Consider the following 17382-nt stretch of genomic DNA (forward strand, 5'->3'; position numbering starts at 1 on the left):
TAAAACGAGACTGGATAAAAATCTTTAGCGTTCTGTGTACCAGTGGTTTTCAACTCTTGGATGGGCCAAGTATCTCGTGAATCACCTACCCTTCCTACTAATGCTGGACAGAGCCAGAACAGCCAGTGCTGCTTGCCAGTGGTGAGGTTGTGAAGGGTAGTCCTTTTTGGAGACACCAGTTCATGTGCTTTTTAAGTCAAGACTATAACCCATGCATAAGAGAAAGGAAGGTAGAAGTGAATGCCATGGACGGCCAGCCTGCAAACTGCTTGGTATGCCCACAAGACCTTTGGAACCACTACTCCGTATTTCTAAGCCATTCTCTGAGAATGAATGACATGACCATGCAGAAGAGACAAAATGAAGAAGGAGAAGTTATATGTATGGCTAGTTTACTTTATTGTCACTTTATTTATTTTTAAATGTATATTTATTGATTGCAGAGAGAGGAAGGGAGAAGGGGAGAGAGAGATAGAAACATCACTGATGAGAGAGTTGTCATTGATCAGCTGCCTCCTGCACGCCCCCCACTGGGAGACCGAGCCTGCAACCTGGGCATGTGCCCTGACCGGGAATCAAACCACAGTCTCCTGGATCTTAGGTTGATGCTCAACTGCTGATCCACGCCCAGCTGGGCTACTGTCACTTAATTTAATAAGTAAAAAAATCTGCATCCATGTGCAATTTTATATACATATTTTCACTACATGGTGTTTGATGGCCACGCTCCTCACAGACCTCAGGACCTGAACTGGAAGAAACGTTTGGGCCATGCTTTCCTCTCTCCCTTGCAGCTCTTACCACTCCTTCCACTAACCTCCTCCAGTTAGTAGCTCTGGCAAACCTCCTTCTGCTTCACTTCCTTGAGCCAGCCTGGGCTTACTCCTCCGTTGGCGTCTGCGTCGTTGCTTGTGAGGGAAATGTTGGCATCGATTTCACTTAAGCCTTCTCCCCAGAGTGATTTCCTCCCTTTCCTTTGTCAACAGAAGAATGGTTTATTATTGCCAGTTTTGGCCTCCTCAGTGCTCTCACACTCTGCTACATGATCATCAGAGCCACAGCTAGCTTGAATGCTAATGAGTAAGTAACAAATTATTTTTTGGATTGCATGTGCCAGATGATCCCAAGAAAATATGTAGAGTCATTTTAATAGATAGTGAGAATTGGCCTTCACCAGTTTCATACTGATTCTGATGGGATCATACCTACCAAAACAATTTATTTCATGAACAGTAACTCATATTGGAAGTTCACCTTGCTCAGCCTCAGTAGCTCACTTAAGAAAAGATCTAGGGCCTTTCATTAGCCACAAATTTAGAGTGAACCAACAGTGTAATGCAGATGCCAAGGGAAGCAGTACAGTTGTAGGATAAAACTCGTTTGTGTCCTAATCACTGACAGGAACAGCCCCCTTTACAATGTGCCTGTCAGACTTTACCTGGAGTCTGATATACTGAGCTTTTGATGGAGCAGTGGCACCCTGGCGAAGGTCAAGGAACAGTGAATTGGATGCTTAATCTGCAAGAAAGAAGCAACTGGGAAGCCTGTCGGGGGCAGGAGGTGGGCAGGAGAAAATAACTAAACTGTTCTCTATAGAGCAAAATGGAAGACCAAAGGGTAGGTTATAGGAAGGCAGACTTCACCTCGGCAAAAGGAAGAATATCTGTCAGTGAGGCTACTTACCAGTGGGTGGTTTGCTGTGGAGAGTGGGGAGTGCCCAGGACTCGGAAGCTGGATGTCACTTATCAGGGCTGCTGTGGGTGAGAGGTTTTTCAGAGAATAGAAAATTGGGTTAGATGACTGTTAAAGTCCATTTTGATCCAGTAGTTTTCCAAAATTAGCTTTCCACAGGGGTAAAATGGTTTTGTTTCTTTTGTTTTAAATTTTGGGCATTTACTATAGGATAATATTCAGTCATTTCCCAGTACTCAGGCAAACTAATTCAAGATGGAAGCACCCGGGGACACTGCTCAAATTTGAACGTAAATGGTACAGGTGGAATTCACACCTTGTCCATGTTCAGTTATGTCTGCCATTTTCACAGTCAGCCAAGCTCATGTAATTGATTTAATTAAATGCTCATTGTTCAGCCGTAGAAACTCTGGATAAGTAACCTCCACTTCAGTGACATGATTTAATTACTTCCCACCTGATCTGTCAGCTAGCTGCGTGGAGGAGGTGCCCTTGGCACCCCTGAACGGTGATGTGTTGGGAGGATGTCATAGTCAGTTGGCATTCTTCAGCCTTCAGATAAAAGTAGTCTCAGCCTCATCCAACAGGTCGCCAGCTGTCTGTTTCTGTTGAGCCCACCTGATGCAGTTTTACTTCAGCGCAGCACAGTGTTAACTGCTCAGATTCTAGAAGCAGACATACCTGAATGTGACTCCCTGCTTCGCCATTTTCAGCTTATGTGAGCTGGGAAGTTATATTTATCTGAGGCTCACTTTAGTCATCCATAAAACAGGGTAATGGTAGGAGTACATCATAGGGTGGTTGTGAGAATTAGCATATACAGTGTTTAGCACAGTGCCTGGTACATAATAAGTGCTCAATAAATGTTAGCCAATCAATTCCACTGAGATGTTTTAAGTTCTGTGAGTAAGATAGCCATCTGTCTTTATCATTTGAATTTAATTTTCTTTCATGAAATAGATTACAGAGTCATAGGAGCTGTGTGAGTGCCTGTGATTCAAACCAGTTTGGAGGGAAGTATTTCACCTGCAGTCACCTCTTTTTCTTACTCCCATACTGACTCATCAAACTAGATGATTTCACAAATGAGTGAAAACCAATCACAGCAAATAGTGGCACGCTGGGCACTTTTAGCAAAATTTTAAGTAATTTAATGGTCATCTTGCAGCCACTCAGAATCTGCCAGACGCTCAGTTCATACATCAGATATTTTAGAGAATGCTCAGTAGACATGTTACCTATTAGAAACCAGATTACCTGGGACATAACATTTCAGTTCCATGCATAAATGCCTGCATGACTCAGAATCTAAGTCATAGATCTTAGATCCATGTCTTAGTCCAACCCTTCTCCCATTAGCCTTGATACTGCAATTATTCATTTGAATATTATTTCTGTGCCTTCAATCAAAACCACTCTGAAAGATGATTTTCATGATCCCATTTAAAGAAATTGAGAGAGTGTGAGAAAGAGTGTGGGGGGATGCATCAAAGATGGTCACCAGAATATCCTATTGTGCTTTTATATGTTGATTTTTTTTAATAACATGAATTACTTAATTTTTTATAAAGCCTTTTTAATTGTAGGAGATAATGGTCATTCAATGTCTCTTTCCCCAAAATGTTGATGAAAAATTTAAAGCCAGTGGAAAGTTTATTTTAGCAAATAAATTTATAAATATTCTTTATTAATGAAGTTTTTGAAATCTCTCTCCCCTTTTTGTTTTACAAAAAAATTATAACCAAAATGAGATTGCCTTTTTAATTTAATAGCTCTCTTTTAATTTTCTAGGTAACCTCATGCATTCGTAAGATAGTCTTCTATTACAGTTTACTTTTCTAACAATATTACACTGAACTTGTGTTGTGATTTAAGCAAGACCTTGACCAAGTCTAGTCACTTGTGAAAATTTGTGAGCAAGATGAGGCAGCACTGACCAGATGTAAGGGCAGGCATGTGGCACCACTTGGTGGGCCTAGGCTTCTACTCGAAGTACATGGATTGTTGCCCCCTAGGGATGAAAGCACTGCCACCTCCCTCACCACCTCTGCAGGGTTACTCAGGGCTTGACTCTATTGGCTTAATCAGAAATCAGTCAAAAGTCCATGTACCTGGGGTTACTCCTCTTCTATTGGGATGAAATTCCCAAGTATTCAACCATGACTAATTATGCTTTTAATTTTTTAACACTGCTAATCTAGTGAATTTTGAAATTTTGCAATATAAACAGGGTAGTAGTCAAAGAAGCAAATAAACACAAAGTAAAATATATTTGTATATATTTGCTTTTCATACTGTGTTTCTTAGAACCTAAGTAAGCAAGGTTATTGAAGTTCAATTTCCAAAGGAGGTTTTCTCCTCTACTTCACTATTCAAATAAACCTTGTTAAAGCCTAGCATTTATAGGTGTATATTTGTATCACGCTAATTCTCTCTAAACGTAAGAAAAGTAAATGTCCTTTTTTTTTTTTTGAGGAACGAGTTATAAGATCTGTGATCTGAGATCAGGGTGATGCAGGGAGAGATTTTGAGTGTAAAGATCAGTTAGACATTCTCTACAGCCCATTCTCAGTTCCTAGATTTGGATCCATGGAAATCATGTCCTACAATTTGCAGAGGAGCGTAGCCCAGACATTCAAATTGAAATAGCCTGGACAGGAGGAAATGAGTCGGCTATGGTCAGCATAATGAAGTAACTGGAACAAATGTCACATCCTGTAACATTACCCAAGACCCAGAAGGCCTGGCTCAGTAGCAGGCAGTATCTATCATGGGCTGGCCTCCAAGGGGTCATGGTAGAAACATCTAGACCAGATCAAAGGATCAATGCCTCTGTTTTACTCTCCGCTCAATATTTCTGAATTGTTCTGCTCAGACTTGAAGAGGAACACTGACATGTCTCGATATAAAAGGAGTCTGAAAATTCATCCGATGTCTTGGGGATGCTTAGCTTAGAAAAAGAGGAACCTGGGTAAGATGAAAAGTGTCTCCAGGTCTTTGAAGGACTCCCAAAGATAAGAATAGCTCCTACGGAGAACTTACTCCTGTGTTGAGCTCTGTTACTCCCCACATTGCCCTGTTAATACTCCTAACAGTCCCATGGTGACTAACCGCGGCTCACAGAAGCGACACTTAATGGTGTAGTTCCGGAGACATCTACAGGGAGGTAGATTTCTACTCAGTGTAAGAAAGAACTGTCAGTCAGTCACAGTTGTCCTCCATGACATGGGATGTCTTGAAAGCTAGTGAGCTTGCCAGGACCTGCTTATTCAGACAAGCTACAAAGCTGGAGCTGTTCCTGCATCAGGTGAAAGTCTACGATTCCTTCCAGTTCTGAGAGGCCCTCCTGAGCTGTGTGTCCCAAGTGGTCCCTTCCCGGGAGCGAGCAGAGACAGAGGAAAGGGGCTGGGTTCTCTGCTGCCTCTTATAGACCATCTCCCACTGTAAGAGATACATTTTGCATTATGACCCAGGACTCCCATGTGTATGGCTGGAACGGAAATTTCATAGACATTTTCCTTATACATGCAGTATTCTCTGATCTGTCCTCTGTACTTTGTTGTTAATGCTAGTTGTGAGCTCGTACATTGATTTTACAATCCATTAATAAGTTTCAGGAACACTAATCTAAAGAACTTTGAATTTTTAGTTCTCAACTTACTACCTTTTGCTCATACTAGCACCCATCTTTGTTTATTTTTCTTAGACAGCCTTTCTTGTAGCAATGCCAGCAAAGATTTGAACTTGCCCCCGTTGGTTAACGAACCCTCTTGTTTCTAAGTATTTACTTCTCCTTTCGGCCACCTGAGCCTGCGCTATATGCAGAGGACTAACCTGAGGCCCGTACGGCCCAAGTGACCCTGGAAATGCCCTAGGAAGCAGAGCATGGCATTGAAGCCCAGTGTTTCTGGGTCAGCCTCTTCCCTTTACACCACTGGTCTCTGATTACTGCAGAGAGCCACTTAAGAGCTCCAAACAATGTGGTTGAAGATGACAAATTTGGTTTTCTAAAAGCATGATGACAAAGAGAGGATTAAAGGCATTGGGACCTTTGTTTGGACTTCTGTACTGTCTTTGGCAGTGGTCATTTTTTTATTTTTCAGAAGTACCTTTAATGTTATGGCTGCATTAGTTGAATATAAGTAAGTTTAAAATTTTTGATTCACCCATTAGAAGTCCTTATATCTAATATCCAGCTTTTCTGAGGAAATACTATCAAAGCAACATGTTGTTATCTTACAGTATAAACTAGAGTAAATAATAAAGCATAGAGCTTACATGAAGTTGCTGTGAATGGTCTTTCCTTTGCTTAGATACCAGTGTGCCCTGTGTCGTGCAAGAGCCCTGGGGACGAGGGGCGGCACTGCTCAGGGCACTGCCGCTGGTTAATGTGAGCTAGTGCCTGTATGAGATGAGCTCGGTCGCCCAGTGTCACAGAGACACCGGGTTCCTGCCACTTTTTCCTGAGGGAGTTGAAAAAGGCTTCCTGGAGGGAGTAACTTAGAACTAGGCTGGGCATAATTAGGGCACAAAATGAGGAAAAAGCAGAGCAGGTTCAGAGAGTTGTGTGTTTGATGTGTCTACTATAGGCGGTAGTGGCAGTGGTGGGCAGACTCTAGAATTTAAACTTTATTCTTGTAAACGGTGAATAACGTGTAAGGCTTTCCATCCTGGTGGCCGCGAAGTTGCCTTGGGTGGTGGACCGTAGGCAGGAAGATGAGAGGTGAAAACGCAGAGTTGAATGAGGAAGTCAGGGTGATGGGGAGGAGATGAAATCGAGAAGTGTTAGAGGCTGTGTGGTAGCAAGGACAGTGGCTTGAAATACGGATCTGGCCTCAGCAGAAAGAGAGAACTGAAGCTGTGATTTGGGAACCGTGGCGGTGAACCGGACTGTACAGGGTTCAGGAAGCTGGGCAGTCCCACAGTGCCCGGCTGCGGGGGGCAGCACTAGCCCGAGGCAGCGCAGGAAGCGGCAAAGACGGGGTGCCTTCAGACCCACGTACACGTGATCAGGGGGATTCACGTAAGAGAGCCAGACGTCCCTGGAAGTCTGTACTTTAAATCTTATTTCAAAATAAATAATGACATTCTTGTTTGAGGATAAAGGGGGAGCATATTTTAAGGACAACAGCTACAGATTTCAGGAGACTCAGCATTTTAGAACATGTGTTCAAACCAGGAAAAGTTGTCGATTGTGGAATTGTCCCCATTTTTAAACAAGCTGTTAGCCTACACCTTTCCCTGCATTTCTTTGGGGAATACTAACACATTTTTAAGGTGACTGCACCACTTGCCCACAGATCGGAAGCTGCTGAGTTCAGGAAAATGCTAATGGCTACTGGCTTTACCAGTTGGGGTTGGGAAATAGTCGGGGACAGCCCTTGGCCGCCCTTCAGTTAGGATCACTTTCCTTGTTACTTTAAAACGTTGACGACTACCCTTTAACTAATCCTTGACCTGTGTTTTTTCCTTTATTCCATAGGGTAGAATGGTTTTAAAGAAGAAACAAACTGCTTTCTGACTGATTGCCTTGAAGGAAAAAAAGAACCTATTTTTGTGCATCATTTACCAATCATGCCACACAAGCATTTATTTTTAGTACATTTTATTTTTTCATAAATTGCTAATGCCAAAGCTTTGTATTAAAATAAATAAATAATAAAAGAAAAAGACTGTGCTGTTGAGTATTAATCCCCCACTTGTGTTTGGAAGGCTGATTTGGAGATGACATGCCCAGATTTCTCTTTCAGAGACAGAACGTGCTCCTGACTCCCCATGGGAGGAACAGTGCCGCTCTTTCTGTTGGTATTGCCATGTTGGCTCCTACTGTGCCCAAAGGGTACCCAAGCCTGGGGACATCCTGTATGGTAATGCCCCTTCGGCTTGGCTCTGCTTGGTTAGTCCCATTTTATTCTCCTCAAGGTCACCATTCACTCTGATAATATCTTGTTTCTTTGTTTGTGGTTGATAACCCTCCAGCCTGAACAGCAACTCCACAGCAGCAGCAAGGACATTACATTGTGTCGCTTGCCACCATATCCCCCTACCTAGTAGAGTGCTTTGCACATAGTAAGTGCTCAATAAATATTTGTGGGATGAAGGGTTGAGTGTAAGAAAAAATTTCCAAGATACATAATAATTAGTAAGTAATAAACTATATCTCTCTCTCTTAAACTTAGTTTGTACAGCATTCTTTCAAAAATGGCAAATTCTAAAAAGTTGGATGAAAGCAATTTTACATATATAAGTGAAATATTTTTGCTTTATTGATGAGGAAAATGTTGAAATATTTTGTTTTATTGAATCATATACTTGAAGGATTCATTGTGCATAACATATATATTTTTTTTTTTAATCCTCACCCAAGGATATTTTTTCCATTGATTTTTTTAGAGAGGATGGAAGGCAAGGCAGTGGGGAGAGAGACATCGATGTGACAGTGAACATCTGCCTCCTGCACGCGCCCCAAGGCCAACCCCCTCCCCCTGAGGCCCGTTGGCTGGGACATTGGCCGGGACATTGGCTGGGACAGTACACATAGCATTCCGAGCAGTGGGCTCCCAGCTTCCACCTCTGCAGCCTGAGAATGAGAACATATTCCCATTGATGGCAGGTTCCTTCAGCAGTCATACTCAGATTGGTAGGGCGATTGAAGATTTTTTTTTCTTTTGTTTTTTTTGAGCTATAATTCACATACCATAAAATTTACCCTTTTAAAGGGTAAGCCATTTCTGAGAGTTTTAGTATATTCACAAGGTTGTGTAACCATCACAACTATCTAACTCCAGAACATTCTCATCACCCAAAAATGAAGTCCTGGTGCCATTACCAGTAACCTCTCACTCCTCCTACCCCCTGCCATCCTGGAAGCCACTCATCTACTCTCTGTCTCTATGGATTGGTCTACCCCGGACATTTTCTATAAATAGAATTATACAGTATGTGGCCTTTTGTGTCTGGCTAATGTGTTCAAGGTTCATCCATGTTGTAGCATGTATTAACACTTCATTTTTTGTGGCTGAAAAATATTGCAGTGTATAGATATACCATGTTTTGTCCATCTGGTTAGCTAGTGATGGATGTTGGGTTGTTTCCACCTTTTGGCTGTTGTAAATAATGCTAGCATAAACATTAGTGTACGAGTTTCCATGTAAACATATCTTTTCAGTTCTCTTGGTACATTTCTAGGAGTGGAATTTCTGGGTCATAGGGTGACTAAGTTTAAATTGTTGAAAACTGCCAAACTGTTCTCCAAAGCAACTGTACAATTTCACTTTCCCACCAGCAAGGTACAAGGGTTCCAGTTTCTTCACATTCTCACTAGCACTTTCTTTTTGAAAAAATTACAGCCGTATTTTTAGTGAGTGTGAAGTAGCACCTCATTTTGATTTTGACCTGCATTTTCCTAATGACTAATGATATTGAGCATCTTTCCATTTGCTTGTTGGCCAGTTGAATATCTTCTGTAGAAAAATGTCTATTCAAGCCCTTTGCACATTTTTAATTATATTATTTGTCTTTTTGTTGTTGAATTCTAAGAGTTCTTTACATATTCCGTTTATTAGACCCTTATCAGATATGTGATTTGCAAGCATTCTTTCTTTTAAATTCTTTATTTTCTTGATAGTGTCTTTCGAAGTACAAGTTTTTATTTTTTTATCTCAATTATTATATTGAGTACATGTGGAAATAACATTTTGAATATATTGAGTTATGTAACATATAGTATTAAAATTAATCTTACCTGTCTCCTTTTTAAGTCTTTAAAGGTGGCTACTAGAAAATCTAAAATTACATATGTGGCTCACATTCTAATTCTTTTGGACACTGCTGGATTAGTCTTTATAATTGCCCTTTTTAAAACTGCATTCCCTTCCTCTGCAATTATGCCTGTTTGTTTGTTTTTTAATTAAAATGTAGTTGCCACACACTGACTGGCATGGCTCAGTGGTTAGAGCGTTGGCCTGTGCACCAGTGTCGGGGGTTCAATTTCCGGTCAAGGGCATGTACCTGGGTTGTGGGTTTGCACCCCGCCTTGGTCAGGGTGCATGCAGGAGGCAACCAGTTGATGTGTCTCTCTCACATCTATGTTTCTCTCTCTGCTCCTCCCTCCCTTCCACTCTCTCTAAAAAAATCTATGGGAAAAATGTCCTTGGGTGAGAATTAACAACAAAAAAATACATACTTACACATATATATATATGTATTTGAAGTCTGTTTTGCCTGATATGCATATTGCTACCCCAGCTTTCTTCTATTTGCATGGTATATCTTTTTCCATCCCTTCACTTTCAGTCTGTGCATATCTTTTGACCTAAAGTGAGTCTCTTAGTAGCAGCACATAGAGGGGTCTTGTTTTTTAGTCCATTCAGCCACCCTATATCTTTTGATTGAAGCATTTAGTCTATTTACATTTAAAGTAATAATTGATAGGTATGTGCTTATTGCTATTTTGTTCATTGTTTTTTGGCTGCTGCTGTTCTCTGTTCCTTTCTTGATTCCTTTCCTTTTGATTTGCATATTTTCTTCAGTGTTTTGTTTGGGTTCCTCTCTATTTTTTGTGTATTTTTTGTAGGTTTTTGGTTTGTGGTTACCATGAGGTTCATATATATTCATCTATCTATCTATCTATCTATCTATCTATCTATCTATCTATCTATATAGTTATAGGTATATATAGATACATATAGCAGTCTATTTTAAGCTGATACATGTTCTATATCTTTTTGTTTTGTGTATCTCCTATTGTAGTTATAGTTAATTTTGCTACTTTTATCTTTAACCTTTATATTAACTTTTTAAGTGGTTGATTTACTATGTTTGTCATATATTTGCCTTTACCATTGAGTGGTTTTTTTCTTTCTTGTATCTCCTTTATTTCGGGTTTTGGCCCTTTTCCTTTCTGCATAAAGAAGACCCTTTACCATTTCTTGGAAAGCCAGTTTAATTGTGATGAAGTCCTTCGCTTTTGCTTGTCTGGGAAACTCTTTATCTCTCCTTCAGTTCTGAGTGATGACCTTGCCGGGTAGAGTATTCTAGGTTGTAGGTTCCCTTTCAGCACTTTAAACATTTCCTGTCACTCCCTTGTGGTCTATAAAGTTGCTCAGAAATCAGCTGACAGCCTTATAGGGTTTCCCTTGTATGTGACTTGCTGCCTTCTTGCTGCCTTCAGAATTGTTTTTTTATCCTTAAATTTTGCCATTTTAATTACAGTATGTCTTGGTGTGAGCCTCTTTGGGTTCATTTGTTTGGAACTCTCTGCTTCCTGAACCTGGATGTCTGTTTCCTGCCCCAAGTTAGGGAAGTTTTCATCCATTATTTGTTCAAATATACTTTCTGCCCCTTTTTTCTTATTCCTTCTAATGTGTTCTTCATTTCAGTTATTGTCTTTTTCATCTCTAATTGGCTCTTTATTACATTTCTAACTGTTGATATGCTCTCTGAGTTCCTGTATTCCACTCTCAAGTTTATCGAGCATCCTTATGACTGTTAACTTTGAATTCTTTATCAGGCAGGTTACTTATCTCTGTTTCATTAGTGTTTTTCTCCAGGTACTTTTTGTTTCTCCATTTGGGGAATATTCTTCTGTCTCCCCATTTTTCAGTTAACTTTCTGTGTTTGTTCCTATGAGTTAGATGAACTAGCTCTCTCCCAATCTTGCAAAAATGGTCTCTGTGTAGACTGTGCCAGATGGTTTTGGTAGGCTGTTTCTAGTCAGGGTGGGTGCATGTGGGTAGCTGGTATGCCGCCTGGCCGGAACGAGTGGGTGTCGGGTTGGGCAGCCTGGTGTGTGCACGCTTCCTTGCTCTTCTGATCTCGGCGGGGCTGCCCAGTGTGCATGTGGTGTGCCCCATTGCTTTAATTGTCTGTTGCCCCAGCTGGGTCTGGGTAGGGCTGCTGAGTGTGCACATTGCAGCACCCTGCTTGTTTGCAGTTGCTGCAGCGAGACAGCCCTGTGTGCAGGTACCACAGCGTTGTGCTAGCTCTCACTCCCTCTGGGCAGGGGAGCCCCACGTGTGTGTGCAACCCGGTGGGTGGCTGCAGCTGCATCCTGCCATGCCCACTGGACCAATCTCCAGTTGAGGGGCCCAGTGCATGCACACTGTGGTGCCCTCCTCCTGTGGGACCCAGCTCTGGGAGGTTGGCTGGAGACTCCTTCCGGTGGCCCTGCAGGTCCGCCAGAGACCTGGATAGAGTTTCTGTCAGCTGGAAATGTGAACGGTGGCTCGCTGGTTCCTCCAGTGCTGGAGAGTACTCAGCTCCTGGAGAGCTCATGAGGTTCCCAGCCTTCCTTATGTGTTCTGTCTCATTTGTTGTGCAGCTGTTCATTGGCCCTCAGTTGTCTCTCAGGAGGAATTGCTCTAAATATAGATGTACATTCTGTGTGTCCTGGGGAGGGGGCGAGGTGAGCTCAGCATCCTCTTACACTGTCATCTTAGACCCATCTCCCAAGTTTTTAGTTTTGATGGGAGTCCAATTTGTCTTTTTCCTTTGGTTTGTGTTTTAGGTGTCATATCTAGGAGACAGTTATGTAATTAAAGGTCGCAAAAAATTTCAAGAGTTTTATAATTTTCACAGAGCATGGCTTTCCACTGGGGACCCATGAGGAGGCCCATGAATTTGGAAGGAGTGAATTAGATGCAAACTGGTTCCTGGAATTAAAAGAATAGGTTCACAAAAGAAAGCAGGTAGGGTTGCTGGTTTAGAACATTACAGCTCAGAAGCTACCTTAAGAGACAAGCCCATGGGAAAGAAATTGGATCGATACAGTTGGGTCAGTGACAAGAGGAAGATTCTCAAAACCCGTAGGTAAGGAGACTTCTAGGAAGCATTCACTCGGCACAGGAAAGCAGCGGAGCAGCTCAGAGAGAAGTTTGGAGATCTTGTTGGGAGAGGTGCTGTTTTTTTTTACTGAGGAGTCTGGAAAAAAAAGCAGGTACAAGTAACAGGAGCTCAGGCAGCATCAGACCCGAGCTCAGCCTGAGGACAGGGTCAAGTAAACCCAGGGCGAGAAGAGGCCCAGCGGAGGTGCTGCCGGCAGGCCTGGCCTGGCCAGTCTGAGGAGACAGAAGCAGAAGTCCAGCAGGCTACACAGTTCCTCTACTCTTGTTTTCTTTAGAGTTTTTCAGAAAAGTCCCTTTTGAGGAAAATGTCAGTTGGCCTTACCTAAACCAAGCCTGGGAAGAGGGCTTCCTCGCCCTGGGTGGGAACCTCAGGCATGGCCGCCCTCTGCCTCCGGGTGGCGCTTTCCATGCTCGGGGCAGAGGCAGGGGGCACCTGGCAACCACCCTGGTGCTCCCTCCTGGAGGCTCTTCTCTCATGACCCCCCCCACACGGCACACATGACTAGAGTAAGAGTGGCCCAGACACACGAACAGAAGGATCATTCAAAATGCAGACACAAATGGTTTCTTTCTCTTTGAACCCAGAAAAATGCATTTCCAGCACCTCGCTTTTGGTCGCATGCTTAACAAACCATAGTAGGGGGCTGCATCCTAGGGATTTGGGATAGTTTATAAAGGCAAGAAAATGTCCCAGTTACTTTGGAAAAACCCCTCGAGTCAGTGAAATGCCGAGAAGTCCGGGGCGCTGCAGCCTCCCCCAGGAGCAGCAGAGCCCCGCGCCCCTCAGGCCACTCACTGCAGGCCAAGCGGCAGGCAGACCCCGCTCCAGGTGTTTCCTCCCCACCCCTCCCCTCTTTCTCTCCTGGGCTTATTTTTGAGTGGGTGTAAGTGCACATGGAAAGCCTGGGCAGTGCGATGGGGTTGACTTAGGACATGGCTTCCACAGAACTGGGCATCTTCTGGAAGCCTCTTCCATGGGAAACAGGCACAAGCAGCCCAGGGTGAGGGAGGGAGTCACAGCAGCGCGCATAGTGCTGAGGTGCCTGGGGAGGCCCCGCACCACCAGGCTGTGGGCAGAACGGATTTCATTCCCGCCGTCCCTCCGAGTACTTCACCTCCACACCCGCTAAGTTAGCTGGGGCCGTAGGTTGATGGGACCTACGCATTTGAATGTGCGGAGAGGTCAGCGGTTAGCCTCGCCCAGCCTCGGTTTCTCACCAGTGGATTGGAAGGTACAATACCAGCCACATGGGGCTGCGGGAGCTGGAAGGAGGCGTTTGTGAAGGCGCCTGGCAGACAGTGTTACCAATAATGTTCCTCCTTCCTTGCATGAAAAGATAAACTGATCCAAAAGCCATAAAATTCCTTCGTAGCACTGATGTTGGGAAAGTCTTGCGCAGGGGTCCCTCAGCCCAGGAGAAGGCCCCGCACTGCCGAGGCATCGTGACTGGTCTGTTCCATGTTCAGGTCCGTTGGGCACCACTGCTCTACCCCGTGTTCACCCAGCACACACTCATCTTCATGGAGGCACAGGGGTCCGGGGCCAGGTGGGAACTCAGGCAGCTGTGTCACCTCCAGTGATGATTCCTCTTTTACATGAAGAAAGCTTTATGTGGAAGTTCTGGTCACATACCACTTTTCAATAGGTGCAGCCCCCATTGAGCCTCAGGCACAGTGATTAGAACAGCTCTCGCTTATGAGCAAATATATCCACCTGATCTGGAAATGGGGCTGGGTTAGAGTAGAAGTGGAGCAGAGGAAATAGAAGGAAAGGGGCCTCGGGAGGGGGCTAGCAGCCCTCATTCACAGTCGGGCACTGACCCCTGGAGCCCTGCTCCAGGTGAATGAATGCCTGATGCCTTAGGACAGCGGTTCTCAGCCTGTGTGCCACAGCACACCGGTGTGCCCCAGAAGTACTATTTTTTTGTTGTTTTTTGCAGAATTTTTAAAACATACAATACCTGACTAATCAGGGGCACTGACTTCTTTTCCTTTAAATTGTCAAATAAAAAACTGACAATAGCCAACACAACAATAGCTGTCCGGTGTGAATGAATCAAAAATATACCTATATTTTTGTCAGATGAGCAAAAAATATATTTTTGGCGTGCCGCAGAATTTTAGTAATTGTGTGCCATGAGATGAAAAAGGTTGAAAACTGCTGCCTTAGGATGAGAAGACTTGAGCATTGTCTGATTTCCTTAAGAAGACACAAGATGCAGATTTGTAGATTACATTGTCATGTGAATTCTAGGAAGGCAAGGAGGTTTCCGTAGTGAAAGTAATTCTTAGATTGCCAGCTCCCTTAGTGATTTAACTGGTTCTGCTACAGTGCTCCGTGCTGAACCCTCGTCTGTCTGCACTTCATGTGGCACTTTTTAAATTTCTTGAAAAGAGAAACAGTAGCAATGTTGTCTTATTAAACCAAAGTTGCTACTGGGACCTTCATGAAGTCCTTGGAAAGTTTTGAGTTTAATTAAATGTTGATTGCCTTGGAAAAGCTACCTCTTCTCATTTAGTATACCTATTTTTTATGCAGCAGGAGGAGCTCAGTCACCAGTGTTGCAACTATGGAGTTTAAGTCATTGTTAGATGTTTTTTGCCGTTTGGTCATGATGATAATTTAAGGTACTTATGTATTGGGAGCATAAAATTGAAAGATAGCTTCGGATTCAGACTTACCTGGATTCTACTTATAGTTGTGTGATTTTAGCAAGTGGTTTTATCTCTCTGAGCCTTAGTTTTACTCTCTTATGAAATAAGAATAACATACCTATCTTGTGGGGTGGTTGTGAAATTATATATAAATATTAAGATTTTTTTCCCTTTTATCCCCTTCTTCTTGTACTTCGAAATCATTTTAAATTATTTTTATGAATGAATAGTATATGTACATGGTAAAAAAAAAAAAAGTCAAAATAGTGTAAAAGGCTGTAAGGGGAAAAGTATATTCCCTCCCATTCCTGAACCAATGACCCTGACCTGCGCAGTCTCTGTTGCCTGTGTCTATACTGCCAGAGAGATTTTGTACATTTAGAAGTATATTCTTTTATACATACCTTTATAAGACAATTATTAGCATAATATACACATCACCCTTCCCCAACAAAATCTCTACTACACATAGCTTTAAAACAAATTATCTGTTGGTCACTGTTTTAAGAATTAAATGTAGCATCCCACAGAAGAAAACTTGACACCTTTGAAGTTTAGGATCTCAGGAAAGGGTTTCCCCAGTACTGTCACAGACACTCTAATGGCTACATTTGTAAGTAGTAAGGACCTATGCTTCTGTAAACGTTTCCTGTCTTCATCTTAACCTGACAAGTTTCTCCTAAATGACTCTACACAATTCTTTTCCCATTTTGCATCTACATCAACAATTCCCTCAAGGCATAGACAAGCTTCTATTTGCTCTTTGCTAGAAATGAATCAGAAAAAAAGTACTTAACAAAATTTGAGACCAAGAATATAGGAAATATTAGGTTATCCAAAAAAGACTATGTGGGCCATAATATTATTTCCCAATACTTGGAGATTATTCCACATCCACACATACAGACCCGTCTGCACTCCTCCTTTTAATATTAACAAATGCACTTTATATTAAGTCAATTCTAAACTGATGGACATTTCAGTTATTTAAAATCTTCATAATCTTTATGAAGGTTATATAACTGCCAAAACTGGCGATATACATAAATAGCAAGTGGTGGTTAAATTCTGGGTCATTGATTGTCTCTTAGTGCAAAAGCCCTTTTTATTTCATGCTGAGATAGTTCCAAGTTAAAACTATTTGGACACAAAGTAATTACCCCTAACTGGGGTAGTATGCATCCCAATCAACTCAATTTTATGTAGTATTCATGGGCACAATGTAAAGATACTGAAATAAAGTATATCTGAGTTGTACACATGAGTAGATTATGGTTTAAAAGGGGAAGAAAGATATAAAAGAGCAAATAGGACAATACACATAATCAAGTACATATATTTTGCAGAGAATTGCAAAATCTTTTATTTTTTTATTTTTTTAATTGCATTTATCAATTTCAGGATTCTAAAATCTAGAAGGAACTTTAATCCATACTCAGGGAACTCAAAGCCATTGATAATAAGTTGATTAAGTTTCTGCTTCTGGTAATGTCATTCCAGCTTGTTGCAGTCCAACCAGCATACCAGCAAACCCAAAAAATGTGGAAAGACCTTGAAGAGCTATAAATGTAGTGAGGACTTTAGGTACTAAGAGCCCAGAAAAAAGGAAAGTTCAACACTGGGCATTTCAGACATTTACTGTCATAAACAGTATCTGTAAAGCAGCTAAAATGTGGGTGAAAGACAGGGATGAGAAGAACTCAGGCAGTCTTACTGTGCTTGTGAGACAAAACTTGGGAATTCAGGGCCGACCAAGGGAAAAGCCCTGAGAAACACCCTGGGCTTTCCATTGGAATCCCCAAAGGCCTGCACCCTACAACTAGAGGATGACCCAGAATTTGAATGGCCATCTCAAAGACCAAAGCCCAACTCTGCATTTACTTACTTTCTAACTGGATTGAAGTGATAGGCCCATATCCTAAAAGTGATATTTCCTTTCCTAAGGCAACAGGAAACCCTATGGAGGAAGATACCACTATCAGTAAACTCCATTTATCTCTACCTTTTTCATATATACTGTCTAATAATCCATCAAAAATGCCAGACATACTATTACATATACAATGGAATATTATTCAGCAATAAAAAGAGTGAAATCTTGACATTTGTGACAACATGGATGGCCCTACGCTATATTAGGCTATGTGAAGTAACAGAGAGAGACAAATACCATATGATTTCACTTACATGT

General features: G+C 42.1%; 1 protein-coding gene across 4 annotated transcripts in view; it reads left to right on the plus strand.

Annotated features, from left to right (window-relative positions):
* Positions 1–17382, plus strand: part of RNF130 (ring finger protein 130) — a 101773-nt gene that overhangs the window by 81268 nt on the left and 3123 nt on the right. Inside the window, exons 8-9 of one of the 4 annotated variants that reach the window (XM_087816250.1) lie at positions 987–1080; positions 7175–7369. The exons of 1 other annotated variant lie outside the window; for it this stretch is intronic. In XM_087816250.1, coding sequence (XP_087672376.1) covers positions 987–1080; positions 7175–7190 — 110 coding nt within the window. In that variant the 3' untranslated portion in view covers positions 7191–7369. Of the gene's footprint in view, positions 1–986; positions 1081–7174; positions 7370–17382 lie in introns of those variants that run through there. 2 more of the 4 variants (XM_087816249.1, XM_087816252.1) reach the window with 2 other exon arrangements.

Source organism: Miniopterus natalensis, chromosome 4 (assembly GCF_054644295.1).
Source record: "Miniopterus natalensis isolate mMinNat1 chromosome 4, mMinNat1.hap1, whole genome shotgun sequence".
NCBI lineage: Eukaryota > Metazoa > Chordata > Mammalia > Chiroptera > Miniopteridae > Miniopterus > Miniopterus natalensis.